The 21,202-nt window shown below is 41.4% G+C and overlaps 1 protein-coding gene across 1 annotated transcript in view; it reads left to right on the top strand.

Annotated features, from left to right (window-relative positions):
• The window catches only part of GALNT18 (polypeptide N-acetylgalactosaminyltransferase 18), a 460,133-nt gene that overhangs the window by 250,186 nt on the left and 188,745 nt on the right, over positions 1 to 21,202 (top strand). The window contains exon 3 of the mRNA XM_036763883.1: positions 1,538 to 1,704. Within this exon, the coding sequence (XP_036619778.1) occupies positions 1,538 to 1,704 (167 nt within the window). The remainder of the gene's footprint in view (positions 1 to 1,537; positions 1,705 to 21,202) is intronic.

Genomic DNA, 21,202 nt, shown 5'->3' with positions numbered 1-21,202 from the left:
AACCAGCAGCTCAAGTTAGATGATATCTAGGCAGTATATCATAGTGGAAATATCCCCCCCTTATGGGAGGCAAGAGACATGAATTATAGTCCTAGATCTGCCAATAATTAGCATGGCTTTGGGGCCCGTTCCTTCTGGGCTTCAGCTTCCACCTCAGGACAGAACCTTCCTGCTCTAACATTTGATGGTCCTGTGATGCTGACTCTAGCTTCTTGCCAGCAGCTGAGTGTGGCCAGACCACCCAATGGGATTCAGAGGACAATGCCTTGAGTGGGAGGACGGAGATAGAAGAATACATTTCTGTGATCTGCAGGATGACCCTCTGGTTCTGTTATAGATCAGTGGTGTCAAACTCAAACAGAAATGGGGGCCACTAAACAATACATACATCAACTATACATATGCAGGCTAAATATTGACTTCGATAATCACTTATTAACATTAACTGTTTTGTTATATTTTTATTTATTTTGTTAAATATTCCCAAATTACATTTTAATTTTGGTTTAGGTCAAACTAGGGAGTGTTATAGGCTGCACAGGCCTTTTGTTTGATAACTCTGACACAGATGATGATAAATGGAAGTGGGCCATGAACTGTCCAGAATTTGGATGGGTCTCTGAGGCTGATTGCTTTACATCAGTAGTTTTGGGTACTGTACTCTACAGGCCCTTCTTGAATCCTCACAGGGCTTGGGTACTGTTTTGTAGAAACCAGCAGTTTTCATTGGGGATGTTCTATTGGTGTTGGAAGGATTCACTGCAAGAAGCCAGTTTGAAGGATCCAAGTTGTCAACTTAGCTGCCTCTAATAGGCTGTGGATTGGTTTCAATTCTAAGCTTGTCGGACTTTCTAACTAAGAGCAGAGGGTGACATGGTCCTGAAAGATGATAAATTAATGAGTGGGTGAAAAAGCAGTTTTAGTTACTTGTTATATATTAAGCACTGTGATACATTCTTAGGGAAATAAACACAACAGTGAGCTATCCCTTGCCCTCAAAGAAGGGAAGAAGGGGAAAGAATATAGCACCTACTATGCCCTAAATGTTATGCTAAGTGCTTTCTGCAATTTTTTTCTCATAAATTCAAGGAGCTGACATTCTAATGAGGAGAGACACATATAGGGGAGTGAAGGCCAAGGAAAAGCATTTTGTTTTGGGGACTTACAGAAATGACAAGTAGAAGAATTGGGCGGTCCATTGACATGTCTTTTCCAGAAGCAGCGTTAATGTTGATTGATCACAGTTGTCAGAGCAAAGCATGGAAAGAGTATGGAGGCATATACTGTGTCAGGAAGGAAAATATTTAGGGGGAAGTAGAGTCTTCATGGCACTAGTCAGTGAAGAGCTAGATGGCTTAGCTCTTATTCTTCTCAAGCGTGGCTTCTGGTGGTCCAGGTTGGAGGGCCAACAGCATCATCAGATATATCTAGCACGGTGAAAAGTGATGATGTTTCTAGCATTTACAGTGAGGGATACAGTTGGCTGGGTTGGCTGACTCACAGAACTAAAAAGTCTCCGGTTGTTTTCTCTTTCCAGGTGCCGGAACCTCTCCTTTCCTGATAGCCTCCCAGAGGTCAGCATTGTTTTTATCTTTGTTAATGAGGCTCTCTCTGTGATCCTGAGGTCCATCCACTCTGCTATTGACAGGACTCCTCCTCATCTGCTCAAGGAAATCATTCTGGTGGATGATAACAGCAGTAATGGTACGTTCCTTCTCACCTTGAGATACATATCACAAGAAACCTCATTCGTTTGACAAGTATTTTTTAAAAAAGTCCCTGATATGTCTATGGTGCTGTAAAACAAAGAAACAATGAATAACGGTATCCTACCTTCAATAAGATTACCTTCTATTGGGGAGTAGGGGTAATATGAATATGGATAAGCAAATAAAAATACATATATGTATATGTATGTATATGTGTGTGTCTATGTTTGTATATGTATGTGTATGTCTCTGTACGCGTTTATATGTATATGGATGTGTATATGTATATGTCTATGTCTAGGCCTATATCTATGTCTATGTCTCTGTATATGTGTGTGTGTGTGTGTGTGTGTGTGTGTGTGTGTGTGTGTGTGTGTGTAGCATTTCCTCCAGGGCTACTTCTTACATCCCACTCACTTTGGCAGCTAAGGACCCCAGAGGAAAGCTAAATACTTCTCTCCTTGGAGTGCTAGGCATAACCTTGAAGGGTTGGGTGTTTTCTCATACTCTTTCTCATGACCTCCTACAAGAATATTCTCCATTGATTATCCAGTTAATATCAATTAGCCAGCCAGAGTTAATTAGCTTTTTAAAGGGAGGCATTTCCTGAGATGGTATAGTAAGAACAGTGGGTATAATACATTCCCCCCAAAAGTCCTTAGCCCACTCCTCCTCATGTACATATGAGATCCAGAGGAAAGTGAGTGTGGGCTTGGAGAACATATATGGCAAAGGAGTAAGTCACAGGTCCAGGGTGGATGGAAGACCTTTTCTCTCTTCCTCTAGTTCTCATGAAGTTCTGCTGAAATATATAGCTCCCTGCTGGACCATGACGGTCAGGGCCCTTGTAGAATCTTGAAGATGCCCCACTCTTTGAAGCTTTCTTTCCTTGGGGTATCTTCTCTCAGTTCCCAGCATTTTTGGTTGCCAGTCCAGCTTCTCTGATGGCATGATGAATGGGGGCAGAGGAGGTGTGATACTCCTGGTGGGAATGCATTCCAAGCATGGGGCATACGCTGTGCAAAGATGTAAAGATGAGTTATAGAAAAGGAATAGCTGATAGGTTGGTCTGGCTGAAGCACAGAAAAAATGTATGAGTGGGAGTATATGCTTGGAATGTCATTGACTTCACCTACACAGCCACGTTCCTTTTCAGGGAACTCACATAAGACAGGGAAATCTTGTGACTGACCCATCTCTGAAAAGTTCACTGCTGCAGCCTTCTCTCCACTGAGGCCTCTTTCCACAGTATCAATGACTTGGAACTTTCACACCTGCTGCCTGACTGTATCAGTAGGCGAGCCAGGGGCCCCTGGCATATTTGCAGCTGAGGAAAATTAAAAATGGCCATCCCTGAAATTGTAATGGCAGCCATACCTGCAGATCAGGCCCTGCCCCTACCAACAATAAGGCCGCTGTTATCTCACCCAACATAAGGAATCCCTCAATGCTGATTATTCCAATTAGCCCCTTCTTACTTTATCTAGAGGGTTCCTGAAGAGCAATGTCTTTCTGGGTGGATACCATGTTGGACTATGTATAGGACCTGGGACCCCAAGGAGCTTTTCTGACATTTGGACTGACTTCGGAGTCAGCCCAACCCTGAAAGTGTGTGTATGTGTCTGTGAGCATGTGTTTCCCTATGAGTTAGTGCTTCCAACGCTGATACAGAGGAGACAGGCCTTATCTTCTGTGCCCACAAAGGAACAAAGGATCCCTAATTCTCTGATGGGTACCCTACTCACCTGTGTATGTCTCTGGGTGTTAAGAGATAATGGTGGCTATTTTGAGCTTCTCGGTTAATTGGCACATTAGCCATTGATGGGAACTAGCTCTAGACTTATCTGACTGCATATGTAGCTGAGCGTGTGGCTCTGGGGCCTTCTATCTTCTAGGAAGGGAGAGCTTCCAGGGAGGAGCCTGTGAGTCCCGTTAACTAAGAGAAGCTGTGTTTTTGTGGTTAGCCCTTCTGTGTACACTGAGTGATGATCCGCGGTGTCTGGCAAACCTCCCTGTATACCTGCAGTTCCCAGATCAACTTTTAGAGACCTCATTTAATCTTACTGTGACCTCTTCTGCCCCACTCCTCAGGAAAAAAAAAAAAACTGTATGGCCATATGGGCTTTCAAATTGAGTACTGGATGTCAATGAACCACCTCCCCACCCTCTGATGCTTCGGTGTCCTCATGTTACCGTGCTGGTCTGATGTCAGAATCCTGCCTGTAAACTGGTTCTTGGGCAGTTTGGAACACAGACAACCTGAATGAGAAATGTTCTGTCTGCATCTGTGAATGGTGTCTTTGAAAGCTCCGATTTTAATTAATTCTACAAAAAGTGTTTTTTAATGTGTGCCTGCACCCAAAATAAAAAAAAAAACAAACCACTCAGGGCCAACAGGAACTGTGGGCTGGGGTCAACAACTGGAACCATATTTCTCTAAAGCAAATACTTTGAAGCTCTGAGGGTAAAACCCAGTGAAAAATCCTTCCTCTGTCTGCATGGATGCCCCTTGAACAGGGTTTCCTTTGTCATGGAAGATGTTCTGTCTTGGGCTCACACTGTAACTGGGCCTCTCTTGTCTTTAGAGCCTCCATTAGTTTTCATGAGCTAATTCCTCAATATGATGCATTTGCTAGTAAAATTCGGGGTTCAAATGAGCTATTTGTGTTTTGTCGAAGGTTAAAAGCTTGAAAGCTTCACATAATCGACATGTATTTAATTTGATCCAAACAGACAACTCGGCTTTTATTTTTGGCTTGATTACTCAGTGATGGATGCGGGGAGAATATTTGGTGCTTTCTGAAAGGCGTCAGCCATGTATTGACTTACATCTGGTAGTTCTAATGGGGCAGCAGGAAGAGTTCTGGTCTTGGAATCCAAAGACCTGGGTTTGAGTGACACAACTGAGCCACCGTCTAGTTATGAGGCCTTGGATATGGCATAGCATGGTGGCTTTGGGCTAAGAGTCAGGAAGATCTGACTCAAAGCCCTCCTCAGATGCTCAGTATTTGTGCCAGACCTTGGGCAAGTTATGTGACACCTCTATGCCTTAGCTTCTCATCTGTACAAACGGGCGTAGGAATAGTAACCATCACAACCCAACAAAGGGTTATCGTGAGCTCGAAATGAGGTCACGTTTATAAAATGCTTTGTAAACCTTCAAGTGCCACATGCACATGAGCAATCATTGCTCTTATAACTGCACACATCGTATATTTCTATTATTGTACTATTAATTATTGCTATTAATACAAATATTAATTATTGTTATTATTGAAAATATTGTCTTACTATTATTACACATATTGACTACTGCTGTTATTGTACTAATTACAGCTGTTACTATCGCACATATTAATTATTGCTATTATTACATAAATTAATTATTGCTGTTATTGAAAATATTAATATTAATAGAATAAGCATAGTTCAGGGGATAGAGCTGACCCCAAGAGGTTCAAGCACTACCACTGACCCGTACTGGCCTTGTGACCATAAGCACATCATGTAACATCTCAATGCTCCAGGCAACTTTCTAGACTGTGAAGTTCAGAGAAGATACCAAAATGCATTGGATGAAGGAATTTCCTCACCTGGGAAATACCAAGTTCAGTCCTTATTCTTATTATTAATTAGTATTATGTAGTGATCACACCATCTGCAATGTCTGTGACACACAGAAGGGATTTCCTCACATGAGGTTTCCTATACTAATTATATCACAGGTCCAGTCCTTCCTATCATTATTATTGTTAATTATTATTATGTAGAATGGGTATCATACCACTTGCAATGTCTGTGATACAGGGCTGCTATCAGGATCAAATGAGATAAGCTATATAAAGGGTTTTATAATTTAAAAAATGTTGTGTATGTGTGAGCTGTCATTTATTAAATGAGGGAAAGAAAAACCAACTATTCATCAAAGCTAGCAATAAAAAGGCACCTATATTTATTGCACTTGTTGTCGCTCTCAAATCTGGTAGAATTGCGTACAACTGGGCTTGCCAGGCCAAGGCCCCTGTGGCCTGTGGAAAGAGTGGAGGCATCTTGGCTTTGGGCCTTGAGGCAGAGAAGCCGTCCATGAAGGGCTGCTGGTGTTAGGATAGATACTTTACATCATCATGTGGTGTATCCAAATATGTCTCAGCACCTGGTGCCCCAAATGAGTAGAACTTGGGGAACGAACTTGGAGATCTCATGAGATTAGTTGGATGCCTTTCTACGTCCCGGTCCCTAAAACTGCTCAGGTTCCCATGAGGTCAGATGACTTGGGGCAGTAATTATGCCTGCTGTTCAGGACTCCTACATACCAAGCATGAATGGGGTTTGTAGCTGCAACACATTGCCTGAGATAGATTTCTTAAAATGTTTTTTTTTTGTTTACTAGTGTCTTTTGCTTTTAGATCACAGTTATTTCCAGATATAGCTATCTCCCCACCCCTTGACACATCTCCCTGCAACTGAGCCTTCACTTACAGTGAAGAAAGAGCCTTAAGTAAAACCAACCAACATAGCATCTGGCTGTGTATGCACCATCCCACCTCTCCAACACAAATCAATTAGTCAACAGGCACTTTATTGAGCACTTACTATGTGCCAGGCACTATATGAAGTGCTGAGAAAGAAGCACATTGTCTCTTTGAGATAAATTTCCTTATCTAAAGAAAAGAGCAACAAACCTGGTGATTTCATTAGTATAGAGAGCTCCCAGGTTAGGAAAATCCCTTGACAGAGACAAGTCAGCACCTACTCTGTAACTTAGAGAGGTTAAGTGGGTTGCCCAGGATCACAGAGGGCAGATGTTAGGTTTGACTCCAAATCCAGCGTTCAGACCACCGTTCCTCTCTCTCCCTTTTGTAATGTTCAGAAAGCTAATAGATTCACTCTAAGCAACTGAGGGATCAAACAAGTAGTTGATATGCATATGGCACCCTAAGTTGGTTCCATTAGGACGCTGGAACAGGATGGGAGGCCATCTGTTTTTATTTATATGGATCAGGTAGCTTAGAGGCTGACCTTCTGATGGTGACAGCAATCAGAGAGGCTGCTCACCATCATCGCTACCAAAGAACACTTTGCCAGCTAACTAGATAGAAAAAGTCCCCCAAATTTTAGATTTGGGACCCTGAGAGGAGGCAGAATGTGAAATTTCCTTTCAGACATAGTGATTTCACCTGAAGAGGTAGAATCAAGATTCAAAATTTCCTAAGAACAGAGAATCTATTGTCATCCCCATGCTCTTTGAAATGTTATGACATTTAAGCAATGGCCCAATTAGAAGTCAATTCCTTTTCTCCCTCTTCCATGTTAAGCCAATCCTTCTCAGTTTTGTCATTTACTAGATATGTGGCTTTTAGGCAAGTCACTTAAACAAGCCTCTGCACCTCAGCGATCTCATGGGGTGATTGTCAGTGAGCTGCTTTGTAAACCTTAGTAAAGTGTGAATTATTAGGCATAGGGAATGGACCTCTGATTTCATTGATACAGGAAACTTTCTTTACCAAAATGTAGGTCAACTTCAATTTTCGGGTTTGGAGAGTTACCCAGAGCACCAAGAGGTTAGGTGACTTATTGGGGGTCACATAGCCAGGAGGTGCTAGAAGAATACCTTGAAGCCAGGTTTTCCTGGATCCGAAGTCAGCCTTGCCAAGCTGCCTCATTTGTGAGTTCTGGTTATATACATGCGAGCTATTATCATTGCTACTGATCATTGTTATCAGAGAAGCTTATTTAAGGATGTGTTACTGGCTAACTAACTTTCCCCTGCTTCCAAACCTATCCCTTCATTAAATCAGTATCTCCATATGGCAGCCAAAAAGAAGGGAAGTCATTGCTTTTTCATCGTCTCACCTTTCCTGCCTCCTTGAAGCAAGTCCTTCTGCCATTCTCTTCTTTTCCAAAGGAGTAATTAGGTTTTGGAGCTGTTGAAATGATCTGGGTTCCTCCTTTGGTCCTTTCAGGTCCCCTGGAGTACCTTCTTGTGCCCCCTGCTAGCAAAGGTTGAAGTGGTGGGCATTTGCAAAATGAACTCCCTCTTCTCTCTGTGGTCATGTCATGAGCACCAGGTACCCAATTTAAGATTCAGTGCTGTTTGGGATCTTTCAGGCCTTAATGTGACAGGCCTTTCCTCAAACTGGGAAGCATCAGATCAAGACTATATGTAGCTTGCCATGGGGTAGATGTGAGTATTTCTTTGGCACAGGGATGTCACCAGTGTGGGCACTTCTTCCTGGGGTGAAGATCACAACCCATGGTTTGGCTCACAGATAGAGAGCCATCTAGTCTTATCTCTCATTTTACAGATGGGGAAGCTGAGGCCCAAAGAGTTAGAGCAACTTTGCCAAGGTCACACAGGTAGTAAATATCAAAGTGAGATTTGGTCTAGATATATTTTTCCTCCAGAGCCAGTGTTCTTTCCACACTATACCATGCTAATTGGTCTATGGCTTGCCCCATGACCAGTCTGCCTCCTCTTTGAGTCACTTCTCTCTGGTGACCCATCTTAGGCTGCTTCTTGCATGTAATTTGCCGTTGGTAGTATGCTACAGTCTCCTTTCCTCCACAACACATCTTCACATTGCCCTTTGGATAACTTGCAATTTTGATTTCTTAGAGATTTTTGGTGTCCCTTGACTCCCAGCCAAATAGCATAGTGGCCTCTAAAAAGATGACCAGAGCCCAGCAGAAAGAGAATTAGCACTGGAGTCTGAGGACCTGGGTTCAAATCCTGCTTCTGCCATCACTATCTTGAGCAAATCACTTAATATCCTGGGCCTCAATTTCCTCATAGGCAAAATGAGGGGATTGGACAAGATGGACCCTGAGGCCCCTTCCTTCTCTAGCTCCATGATCCTGTGTTCTCCAGAGAGAAGCTTGGTGACATGGAAAATACTGCACCAGCAAGATAGCTTCCAAAGCTACAAGTTAAAATGAATATGCATTTTAAGAGAAAAGCAAATTGTACACAGTAGAGACCCACGACTTCCTATAGGACACTCTTTTGCTGCTCTACTACATATATGAAGGGGCAGCTAGGTATTGCAGTGGATAGAATTCCCTGCCTGGAGGCAGAAAGACTCAGAGACTTACTAGCTGTGTGATCTCGAGCAAGTCACTTAACCCTGTTTATCTCAGCTTCCTCATCTGTAAAATAATCTGGAGAAGGAAATGGCAAACCACTACATTGTCTCTGCCAAGAAAATGGGGTCATGAACAGTCAGACATGACTGAAAAACAACTGAACCACAACACATGTTAAAATAACCATGAGTTCAAAATAAAAATAAATAAATTAACAGAAAAGTTAGTATAGTTTCCCAAGTATAATCCAACTCGCTCTCTCCTTCCTCTCCCATCCCCAAGGTCTGGGCCCCAGTTCACTGTCAGTGAGCAATGTCTGTCCAAGGTGTGTATACTGATGGACCAATTCCATCCAACTACGTGTCAGAGTCTAGAATCTTCATCTACTTGGCTCTGTCCATGTAGAAAACGAAGCTGAACTCTTTGTGAGGGATTATGGATTTCCATCATTCAAGATGTTCTGCAGTGTCCTGGAGCTTGCTGCAATAGGCATCATGTCCTTGGCAAACAAGGTCATGAATGGGACTTTTGTTATCAAAGAGGAAATTTCCCTTTGAAGTGTACCATGTATCGGACGTCTGCCATGACAGTGGCAAGCACCTTTGGCTAACATAGCCTTTTCCCTGCTGTATTTCATACTGGATAGATGTAATCAGAGAATCAATGAAAAAATTAACTCTTGTTGGATAGGTCAAAGAATCCCATATGATCTTAACATATTCGTGGAAATTCATTGCTAGGAGAGATGCATTAAGTTGGCATTTTGCCTTAATGTATCAATGCTTTTTTTAATAGTCAATGAACAATAAATACCATGGGATCCTGTATTTTCTACACCTTTTGGTCAGTTGTGTGAGAGTAAAGATGTAGTCTGTTGTAGAATAGGAGGACTGAGGATAGGGAGTGGACCTGTAATTTCGTTGATATAGGGAACTCCCAGGAGACAAAACTCCCTCTGCCAGTGCAGGTTAGCAACACTTTCTCTGTAACTTAGTATTGGAGAATTGCCTAAAGTACTGAGAGTCTAAAGGACTTTTGTAGGTCCACAGAGCCAATAGATTTCAGAGGCAGGTTTTGAATCTAAGTATTCCTGACTTAGAGGGAGCTCTCTTATTCACTGCACCAGAGCTGTCAAATTTACTGCATATGTCCCTAATGCCTTAGAACAAATTTAAAATGGAATTAGTCAAAGTTTAACAAGATAAATAAAAATATAATACAACATAGACAATGTTAATTTGTGGCTTTCTAAGTAAATATGTGACCAGCAGGTATCTGTTTCTACTTGAGTTTAATACCACTGTACCATACCACTCTGCCTCAAAAATTCAACCTTAATAGGACTTGAACAGTCACCCTACTGTTCTGTAGTTCTTTGCAGCTGTTCAGTAATTTCAGTCATGTCCATCTCTTTGTGACCCCATTTGGGGTTTTCTTGGCAATGATACTGGAGTGGTTTGCCATTTCCTTCTCCAGCTCATTTTACAGATGAGGAAAATGAAACAAATAGATTAAGTGACTTGCCCAGGGTCACATAGCTAAGTATCTGAGGCCAGATTTGAACTCAGGAAGATGAGTCTTCCTCACTCCAGGCCCAGTGCTATGTGCACTATAGAACCACGTAGCTGTCCCATCTGTAGTTCTGTTGGCTATCATTGTACTATTAGTTCTAACCAGAATATAGTGTGCAAAAAGGTTTCCCTATCCCCTTTCCATGCCTTCATCAAGGCTGCCCTTCATCCATGTATAGACCATTCTCTTAAAGAAAGATCCCTTGCTAACTGTTGCCACCCTCTCAATCACCTTTTTGTTTAGCACCTAAACTGTGCAGGATTTTTTTTCCAATCTGTTGGTATCTTCCGCTTCTGCCTCTCTCTCTACCTCCCCTCTTTCTCCTCCCATTAGCCCTCAGCTAGCTCTTTATTCCTCTGTCATACCTTGAAAATCCCACTTTCAATAGCCTTTAAACAGTGTTGCCTTCGTAGCATGGACCTCCTCTGCCAAGCATGGGGGGATGATGGTGAAAGATAGTGCTACTGAGTAGGTCTTTCAACTGCCAAATGAGACAGGTTCACAGTGTTCCCTACGTCTCATCAAAAAGAGGCTGGCAACTGACACTCTTTGTCACTTAGCGATTCATCTCCACAGTAACTGAGTTCCCTATGATTTTTGTGGCATCATCGTGGTAATGACCTCTGGATACTCATTACTGATTTTCCTCTGGCATCTATGCCATTCGTATCTGTCTGGTCTTCTGCTCCTTTTTGCCCTGGTTGACTTGGCTCATGTTTGGCTTCTACTTCTGCCAGTTCCCTCTGCCTCCCTTTATGGCTCCCTGGTTACCCCTCCCATTCACCTCTCCAGTATACACTAGCTCCTCCAAGGCACTTGGCTCAAGGCCTAGCCAAGGCCTTGATTGCTGGCCACTAATCCCTCATGGCCCTCAGAGCTTTGGGCTGGGCCCCAGCACATCTTTGTGCTAGGAATCTCTGCTTGAGTGTGAGCTCTTATTTTCCATCTCATCTCACTATACCAAGGTAGAACTAATGGGGTATGTGTGTATGTGTGTGTGTGTGTGTGTGTGTGTGTGTGTGAGAGAGAGAGAGAGAGAGAGAGAGAGAGAGAGAGAGAGAGAGAGAGAAATTTAAGCATGGGAAGGAAAAACCTATGTTAATGCTTCTTCTGCACTATGTTTTCCATTATCTTGGGGAAAAGGAGTTAAATACAATGCATTTACTTTGCATCCTTCAATGTTTAAAAATATAAATAAAACACATTTCTATGGTATTTTGAGGGTTTTATTGTTGTTCAGTCATTTCAGTCATGTCTAACTTTGTAACTCCTTGAGGGTTTTCTTGGGAAAGATACTGGAGTGGTTTGCCATTTCCTTCTTCAGCTTATTTTACAGATGAGGAAATTGAGGCAAACAGGGTTAAGTGACTTGTCCAGGGTAACATAGCTAGTATCTGAGGCCAAATTTGAACTCAGGAAGATGAATCTTCTTTAGACCATGCCTGTGGTTTTATTGATAGAAGGAGCTCCCATTGAGAAAATTCCCTATACCAATGCAAATGTAGGGTGCTCTGTAACTTGTAGTCTTAAAGAGATGCCTGGGGACACTGAGGAGTTCTGGGACTTACTCAGGGTCTCACAACTGACAAATGTTAGAGGCAAGACTTGAACCTAATGACTCCCTGACTCTAAAGCCAGATCTCTATCCTTTATGCCATGATGCCCCACTTTACAGATAAGAAAATTAAGGTTTCAAGAAGGGAAGTTAACTTTATCCAAGGCCACGAAGCAGAGATGGAACCTCAGCTCTGGTATTCCAACTCTACCACACCATAACAAGTAACAAAGGTCACAAAACAACAATGGGCCAGGAAGTTGCTTCAGACATGGGTGTTCACTTCCCAAGCTAGGGAGAAATATTGAGGATAAAAGCCCTAAGTGGAGATTATCTTCTTTCAGCACATCTTTCTTGTTCATCAGGATGATTGCAGAATAACTCAGAGACTCTTGGTCTTGATTAACTTGACTTTTAGTATCTCCCAGCAGGATAGTTTCTTTGGCTAGGGATGAGTTTCAATGCTTCTCCAATAAACCTTGAGAATCCACAATGTTGTACATTGAAGAAATAACCTTTATTTCTCATAATGCCTTCAAGCGGGTCTTTATGTACACCCAGGTGTCCTTTCTGAAACTTGGCCATGGCCACTGACAGTCCAACACTCCATGTTGCATTAGCACTGGGGTGATTAGACATAACTTAGTAGCTGGCATGGCCTCAGTCATGCTGTGGACATTGAGAGCCCTGGTGGAGGTAAAGTTGGCAATATTAAACCTTTTGCTAATGAGTAAAAAAGATGGAAGGAACATTAAGTTTGGGTGCCAGGAGGCCTAAATTTAAGTCATGATTAGGCTAACTAGTTATGTGACCTTGGACAAACACAAACCCTCTTTGAGACTCAGTTTCTTACTCTATTCGATGGGATTAATACTATTTGTTCTGCCTACCTCATAGAGTTATTTTGAGGCTAAAATGAGATAATGAATGGGAAAGTACTTTGTAACTCTAGAATATTTTATGAAAGTGTTGTTAATATTTTTATTTTTAAAAATCACTTTATTGATGTCTCTGTTCTTTTTAGTATTATTATTTTGTTTGGCCCGGACACTGTGATTTCATTGGTGGGAGGCAGTACAAGTAAGCAATTGTTTATACCAATGCAGATTGGTCACTGTTCTGTAACTTCCACCCTTAGAGAGTTGCCTAGGCAGCCCTTGGGAGAGTAAGAGATTTGTCTTGGGTCACACAGCCAGTATGGATGATAGTGGGACCTCTTTGCTCTGAAGCATGCTCTCGGTACTCTATGAAACTTTGCCTCTGCCTTACGTACTTAAATAATAATCATTTGGGTACAAGAGGAAGGCACCTCCTCCCTGCAGATGAATCCCCCCTTATGACGAAGAAAGACAACTCACAACGATGCCCGATGCGTTGACCTCATCTGGCAATAGAAGGAATGCTCTGCTCTGGCAGCCCCCACCTCTCTCTTGTGAGTAGTCAATCATGTTTCACTATCTCTTGTCCACAACCATTATTGACTTTTCATTTATTTGGGATTTGGTTTCCTTTTAGTGGCTTTTTCCTTTACTTTGTTGCTCAAAGTAGATTATTCTTGTGGTTCTGCTTCCCCCCACCCCATGCATAATTAGAAGGCTCTTTGGTAGGGAGCTATGCATCATTATACAACTATTACTGATCTCTCATGTGTATCCAGTGGAGAAGGCTGACTGTCAGCCCCTTTATTTCCCTGCCCTAATTGGAGCGTGTGATGTTGGGTCACTTCCAACTCTAGGATTTTATCATCTTCTTATTTTCCTAGATGCATGGATTGAGCTTTTAAGAGGCATTATCCTGAAGACATTTCCCCAGTCTCAGATGGGAACACCTCTATCTTAAACTTACTGACATGTTGGGTATCTTCCCCTATTTTACCCTCAGTTTATCTAACTGTAAACTGTGAAGTTGCATTGCTCTCCTTTGACCTTGTCAGATCATATTTGAAGTGCTATATTCAGTTCTAGATGGTCTATGTGGAAGGGATGTTGAGAAGCTAGAGGGCATCTAGAAGAGAGTAATTGGAATGATGAATGGCTTAGAGTCTGCACCATTCAAGGATCAGTTAAAGGACTAGAGAAGAGAAGACTTGGAATAGACATCATGGGGGCCTTCAAGTATTTGAAGGGCTACTATGGGGAAGAGGGATTTGATTTGTTTTGTTTAGCCCAAATAGAAAAGACTAAGCAAAATGTAGAAGCTGCAAAAAGACAACTTTAGATTGGATGCAGGAGAAAACTTCCCAATAATTAGGGTCATGCAGAAATAGAATTTTTCAATAGAAAGTTTCACCATCTCCTTTTCTTGGAAATCTCCAAAAAAAAAGACTGGATGGCCATTTTCAGTGGTGGAGAACTTCTTTTCATATATGAGTTGGATGAGACAGCTGTTGATTCTCTTTTCTCTGTGTAGCCAGAATGGACTTTGTTTTCTTTGAATGACTCAACTTGCCTCGTTGAGCTTTCCTGGACGCTGGGGCTTGCTCTTCCGGGGCAGGACCAGAGCTTCCTGTGTGATGAGTCGTGGGGCTGGCTGAGGGGAAGTGTGTTAACGTGGTCTACGCTAGGGGGAAGGGCCAAGTCAAGAACCAATCGGCCCTGGTCGTTCAGGCGGCGCTTGATGATGTCAAAAACTCTATAAGAGGGGAGAGGACGGCTTGAAGATTCTCCTTTCCTTTTCCGGTTGGAGCCAGAGACACCTACAGCCGAAGCTGAGCTGCCGGTAGCAGAGCTGACTAGAGGCTAGTGGGTAATCTTCTTACCGTAGAGGGGAAGCATGTATACGATTTTGCCTTATACCATCTCGCTTCTCTGTGGCCTCCTGGTTACTCTTATAAGGCACACTTATTGGGCCTGGAAGCTTTTGATGAAAATATCAAAATGGGGACGCTGGTTTGTGGGCTTGTTATTGTGGAGTGTAAATACATGCTTTAGTTCTCCTGCCTTCTGCCTAGAGAATTCCTTATATCCTGCGGTTCTGGACCTTTTAGGCACATATGAGATTCTCTTTGAAATCATAAATTCTGCCTTCCTAATATACTCTGGTATGGTTTGGACTAGATGTTTCCTTCTAACTCTGAAATTTGGTTATTTTGTGATTCTGTGAATAGCTTATAATATAAGCTTCTTGAGGACAGGGACCATGTTTTTGCTTTTACTTTGTTATCCCCATCACTTGGCAGAGTGACTGGCACGAAAAGTTTATTCAATATTTGTTGATTTATTGATGGATAGGTTATCCTGAGATCCTTTTCTATTCTTACTGACAGAAAAGGGCAGAGATCTGAAGGAAGAAGGCACAGGAAGGAAAGGTCTGGCTGTTTCAGCAGTTGGAGATACTAACTAGGGATGGCAACAGAATTTCAAACAATAGGGTTTCAGTCCTTAGCTTTTCCTCATACCAAAAGCTAGGTTTGAAAGAAAAAGTCTAAGACAACTCAAAGCTTCCTCTTATGTACAAGGCAGTTTTCTCATTCTTTGAAAATATTGGGTTGGATGTGTATATGTGTGTTTGCATATGTACAAATGTGTAGGTATGTGTGTCCATTTGTGTCTGCACACAGGTGTGCTTTCTATAAGTGGGTCCATCACTTTTATCCAGAGCCCTTTTAAAAATGCCAATGAATGATGAGTAATAACACCACATGAATCACTGTTATTTCCATCTGTCAGTAGAGAAAATCTTGATGCAATTACTAAGTGTTATCAGTTTTCTCAAGATTGCTTACTGCCAGCTGCTGGGCGGCTCCCTTCCCCGGAAGCCGCCCAGTCCTCTGGCCCAGTGCCTGCCTAATCATTGTTTAATGTTTCCAAAGATGCCATCTTACACTGGAGACAGGCATTCCAGGCAGTAAAAATACCAACATATTTGCACGCAGCTAGAATAATTGAAAAAATAGAAAGAAAGGGGGGAAAAAGCTGGGGAAAAGAATGTGCAAACAGCATTGTGCTTTATGGAGCTGAAAGAATCCCATATAGCTAATCGAATTACAACCAAGACTTAGGAAGCTTAAAGATGTTTATACAACTCAGCACATGCTCTGTTTGCTGCCAGGGCTGGAATACTACCCCTCCCCAATCAGCAATCCTTGGGAAATGAGGAAATTCCTAAACGTTCCTATATAGTTTCCTTCAACTCAAACTCACAGGTTCGAAGACAATTTTCCTAGGTTCAAGGTATTGTGTACGTCTATACTTATAAAACTATAGGAGCTCCCATTGGTGCATTCACCTTTAATAGTGAGCCAGTTGACATAATTAGCTCAAAGCATTTACTAAAATAGTAGTGTAAGAACACTACAAATATAAGAAGTCTACAAATGCAAACAGACTCAGTAAGAAGAATGGACACATACCTAGGGTATACTAGTAGAGAGGCATACATATGGTAAAGGCAACTCATATCTTTGGACCTGCAGTCCCATGATATCCTTTTTCTTTTCCTGGTGTCTTAATGCTGCTCCCCCCTTGGGTACAAGGTCTTTACTGGATGTTGGGTGACTCACCTGGGCACACAGGGCCTGCTTCTCTCCATAGCTCAAGTCATTTCCACAGCTTATCTATCTGGGCCTGCTCTCTGCTGATTCTGTTGAGTTCAGAATCTCCTACTGGATGAATTCCTCAGCTGCCAGATCCCATTGCTGATCAAGGCAGAGGATGGAGAAATCCCTTCTTCTCACACTATATTCTGGAAGAGGAGTGAGTGAAAGGGCAAAGAGCAACCAGAGCTGAGTTCTTCTGTCATAGCTGTCTTTCTTTTATACCACTAGGGTTGATTATCTCTTGACCAACAGGGCTCCTCCTGTCTCAACTGATTCCAGAGCTGGTGAACTTCCTTTCTAAAGGCCAGTGAGGATATGACTGATAATTGAGCTAATGGCCAGCCGCCCTATGATGCCATCAAGTTTGTCCAAACAACTTCTTAATACCTCTCAAATTAGCAAAGAAGCATCAACATTTCTTTACACTTTCTTTACAGGCCCAGTGGCCAGCCACCAGCCAATAATTTAGGAAAATTCCTGGGAAGAAAAGACATAGCACCTTTCTAGGAATTGTTTCTTCCCTTCCAACTTCAGAAAAAGAGAATTTGAGTTTGTTCATTGGAAGACAGCAAATTTTGTTATCAAGAACGAGTGGATTTGTTTAGGGTATTAGTAGGACTAGATGGTGATGCGTAAAGTTCTGCTATGCCCTTGTCACCATAGCCAGAATAGCAAGGTCGCCAACCATGACAATACCATCATGGACAGAACTGGAGATGGTTCTGGGTATAAAATTTTAGGAGAGATATTGATAAGGTAGGAGAATAACCAGAGGAAAATGACCAGGATTGTAAGGAGACTCAAAACAATGCCATGTCAGCATCATTTGAACTGAGGTTTAGACTTAGATTAGAAAATCTAAGAAATAAATTATAGCTATGTTCAAATATTTGAAGGGTCACTATGGACAAAAGGGATTAAAACTTATTTTGCTTAGCCCTAGCGGGCAGATATAGAAGCAATGATAAGAAGCTGTAGAGTGGCAGATTCAGTCTTGATATAGGGAAAAACTACCAAATTATTACAGGTATCTGAAAATGGAGTTGGCCACCTTGTGAAGCAGTGTTGCCTCCAGCATTGGTGATATTATGGCAAAGGGTGGAAAGCCACATGTCAGGTATATTGGAGCAGGCACCACTGATCAGCCAAATAGACCAGGAACCGTTGACTCTGAGATTCTGTGATTTTGTGAATCAAGTGTTGAGAATCAAAATCTAAAGGAGAATCTGTACTCCAGTGCAGTAACTGGTCAATCCCATCTCATCAGGACCTTTAGAAATGGTCAGGTAGCAGGAGTCACTGCATAAAGCCCACCATGTTTGGATCTCCTGGGTCTTCTCAATACAGTGAGCAAAAGTGACCTCTTACCTTATATTTTGTATAGAGTCCATCCTATTTATCCGGAAAGAAAAAGACAAAAGCTATTTTAAAATCAAAAGCACAACTGAATCCAGTGACACATGTTCATGGAGCTGAAATTCCTACTCTTTGTCTTCCCTTAGATATTTTGAAGAGTATTAGATTAGAAAAAATACTTACAAATGGATCACCTGTTGGTTGTTGAATTTGTTTGGTTGAAAAATGAAGTCTTACATGTATTGAGTGCTTGAAAATAACATTTCTTCATTCCCCCAAAGACTGGTCCAAATAATTTAAACTTATCAGTGAAATAACTCCTGCCACTTGGGAATGGGAATGCCCAATAAGGGAAGATCTATAGTGTTAGATAAAATCTAACATTCCAGATAGTAGAAGTACCAGGCATTTAAATAGTGATATTTAGTTTTAAAAGTGATTTCACAAAATGTTACAACATCCCCTACAAAATTCTCAGCCTCAGAACCTTAGTTTCCTAATAATAAAAGGACAAAATGGATTCATCAAGAAGTTCCAAGCAAACCTTTTTCTAGAATCTCCCTGAACTTGTAGATAAAGGGAATGCTATAGCATTTAGCAATTTTAGCGAAGTATCTGACAAAGACTCTTATGCTACTCTTGTTGGCAAGATGGAGAAATGAGGGCTAGTCTATTGCCCAGTTAAGTAGAATCAGAATCGGTCAAATGGCTAAACCCAGGAGGTCTTTAATGGAATAATCAGGGATCTATGATTGGCCTTATGCTATTTTACTTTTTTTTTCAATAACTTGGATGAGGATACATCCTTATCCAACTGGCAGATGAAATTTAGCTGGGAGGGCAGATAATAGTTGACTGAGAGAGTTAGGATCCAAAAAGATCTGAATAGGTTAGAAGATGAATGAAAAAACAGGGATGAATGTCTAGTTGGATTCAAAAGCTGACTATAAAAGTACAAGTTGTGGAGGTATGGTTAGATAGCAGTTCATGATGAACTCTGAGTACATATTGAAGCATGTTTTTCACATTATTTTTCTTGCTTTTGTGCAACATAGCTAATATGGAAATATTTCGTGTGACTTCATATGTATAATGGATATCATATTGTTTGCCTTCTCAATGGGTAGAGGAGGGATTGAAGAGGGAGAGAGAATTTGGAGCTCAAAATTTATAAATAAATGTAAAAATTACATAACGGTTCATCTGAAAAAAATATCTGGGTTTGTGAACTACAGAATCAATAGAATGAATGAATGAAAAAAATTTATTAAGTGCTTACTATGTCATAGGCACTATGCTAAGTTTTGAGGAGATAGATTTTTTAAATAATATTTCATTTTTTCCCAATTACATGTAAAAACAGTTTTGAACATTCATTTTTAAAATTTTGAGTTCCAAATTGTCTTCCTCCTTTCTTCTCTGATATGGTAAGTATATAGGTTATACATATGCAATCATGCAAAACATATTTCCATATTAGTCATGTTGTAAAAGAAGACACAGACCCAAAGAAAAAAAAGTGAAAAACAGTATGTTCTGTTCTGCATTCAGACTTCATCAGTTCTTTCTCTGGATGTAGATAGCATTTTTTTTTATCATGAGCCCTATGCAATTGTCTTGGATCATTGCATTGCTGAGAAGACCTAAGTCACTCAGTTGATCATCACACAATGTTGCTGTCACTGTGTACAATGTTCTCCTGGTTCTGCTCACTTCACTTTGCATCAATTTGTGTAAGTCTTTCCAGGTTTTTCTGAAATCAGCCTGCTAGTCATTTCCTATAACACAACAGTATTCCATTACAATCGTATGCCACAATTTGTTCAGTTATTCTCCAATTGATGAACATCCCCTCAATTTCCAATTTGTTTTTGAGGGGGAAAGGCAAGGCAATTGGGGTTAAGTGACTTGCCCAAAGTCACACAGCTAGTAAGCGTCAAGTGTCTGAGAACAGATTTGAACTCAGGTCCTCCTGACTTCAGGGCCGCTGCTCCATTCACTGAGCCACCTAGCTGTCGCCCTCAATTTCCAATTCTTTGCCATCACAAAAAGAGCTGCTATAAATTTTTTTGTACAAATAGGTCCTCCCCCCACTTTTTTATCTCTTTGGGATGCAGACCTAGTGGTATTGCTGGGTCACAGGGTATGTACAGTTTTAGACCCCTTTAGGCATAGTTCCAAATTGCTCTCCAAAGTGGTTGGATCAGTTCACAATTCCATCAGCAGTGCTTTAGTGTCCCTATTTTCTCACATTCCCTCCAACATTTATCATTTTTCTTTTCTGTCCTATTAGCCAACCTGACAGGTGTGAAACGGTACCTCAGAATTGTTTTAATTTGCATTGGAGACAGATTTTTTAAAAAGACTTGTGTTTTCACTAGTATAGGGAACCACCTGCATTTACCTTGCCCTCAAGTTTATATTCTACTGAAAAATTAATTGTTTCATGGCTCTGGTGACAAGCCTATCTGAATTCCTAAAATGACAAACATAAAACTTTGGTCAGTCTTGGGCTTGCAGCCTCTTCAGTTTGAGAGGATCTATTAGAGATCTATTCTGCTGACCTCACCTTTGAGAATCCAAGGTCACATGCTGAGCCACCACAAGAAGAATGAAAATACTGCTAGGTGAAATTTTGGGAGCTCTTTACCCACGTGATCCCGTTAGATGCTCACATCAGACTAGCATAGGATGAGCCTTTAAACTTCCAGAGTTTGAGGACAAGAACCTCACCAGAAATAGGGAAGTGCCCTGGAGAGGCCCAGCTTAGCTCTAGATCAACTGTTTTCTCCATAATTTCAGTGATTTCCAGTGTTTTCTGATACCCCCAAAGTCACAACTTAAGGAAGGATGAGTCAAAAGAACATTTGGCTAAGCCACTCCATTTCATGAACCTAAAGTAAGACTCTTGAGTGGGTCTAAAGATCTAAGGTCATACCAGTAAAATCAGAAGAGAAACTAATCAGAACTTGTTTCTGCCAAATGGAGAGTGCTTCTGAACGAGCAAGTCCATCCAATAGGAGGGTATCAAGCAGCTCTTAATCAGCTACAGATAGCTACTCAATAGTTCAATCACAAGAGCAAATGGGTCAAGAGTAAAATTGCCCAATTATCCCAGAATTCTGGGCTCTGAGAGTTGGTAGGAATCTCAGAGGATATATAATATACCACTATTTTGAGTAGGAATGTCTTTTACAATATCCTCAACAAGAGCTCACCTAATTTTTGCTTGAATACTTTTAATGATGAAGAAGTCACTGCCTTTTGAAAGAGCACATTCAATTTTTGGACATCTCTGATGGTTTAAAGGTTTATTTTCCTCTATATTGAGTCAAAGTCTATCTCTCGATGACTTCTGTCCATTGGTCCTGGTCCTGCTCTCAAAGTCAA

The sequence above is a fragment of the Trichosurus vulpecula genome, chromosome 6, assembly GCF_011100635.1.
Source record: "Trichosurus vulpecula isolate mTriVul1 chromosome 6, mTriVul1.pri, whole genome shotgun sequence".
NCBI classification, from domain to species: Eukaryota; Metazoa; Chordata; class Mammalia; order Diprotodontia; family Phalangeridae; genus Trichosurus; species Trichosurus vulpecula.
The sequence above is the reverse complement of the archived record's forward strand: the minus strand, read 5'-3'. Positions and strand labels throughout refer to the sequence as shown.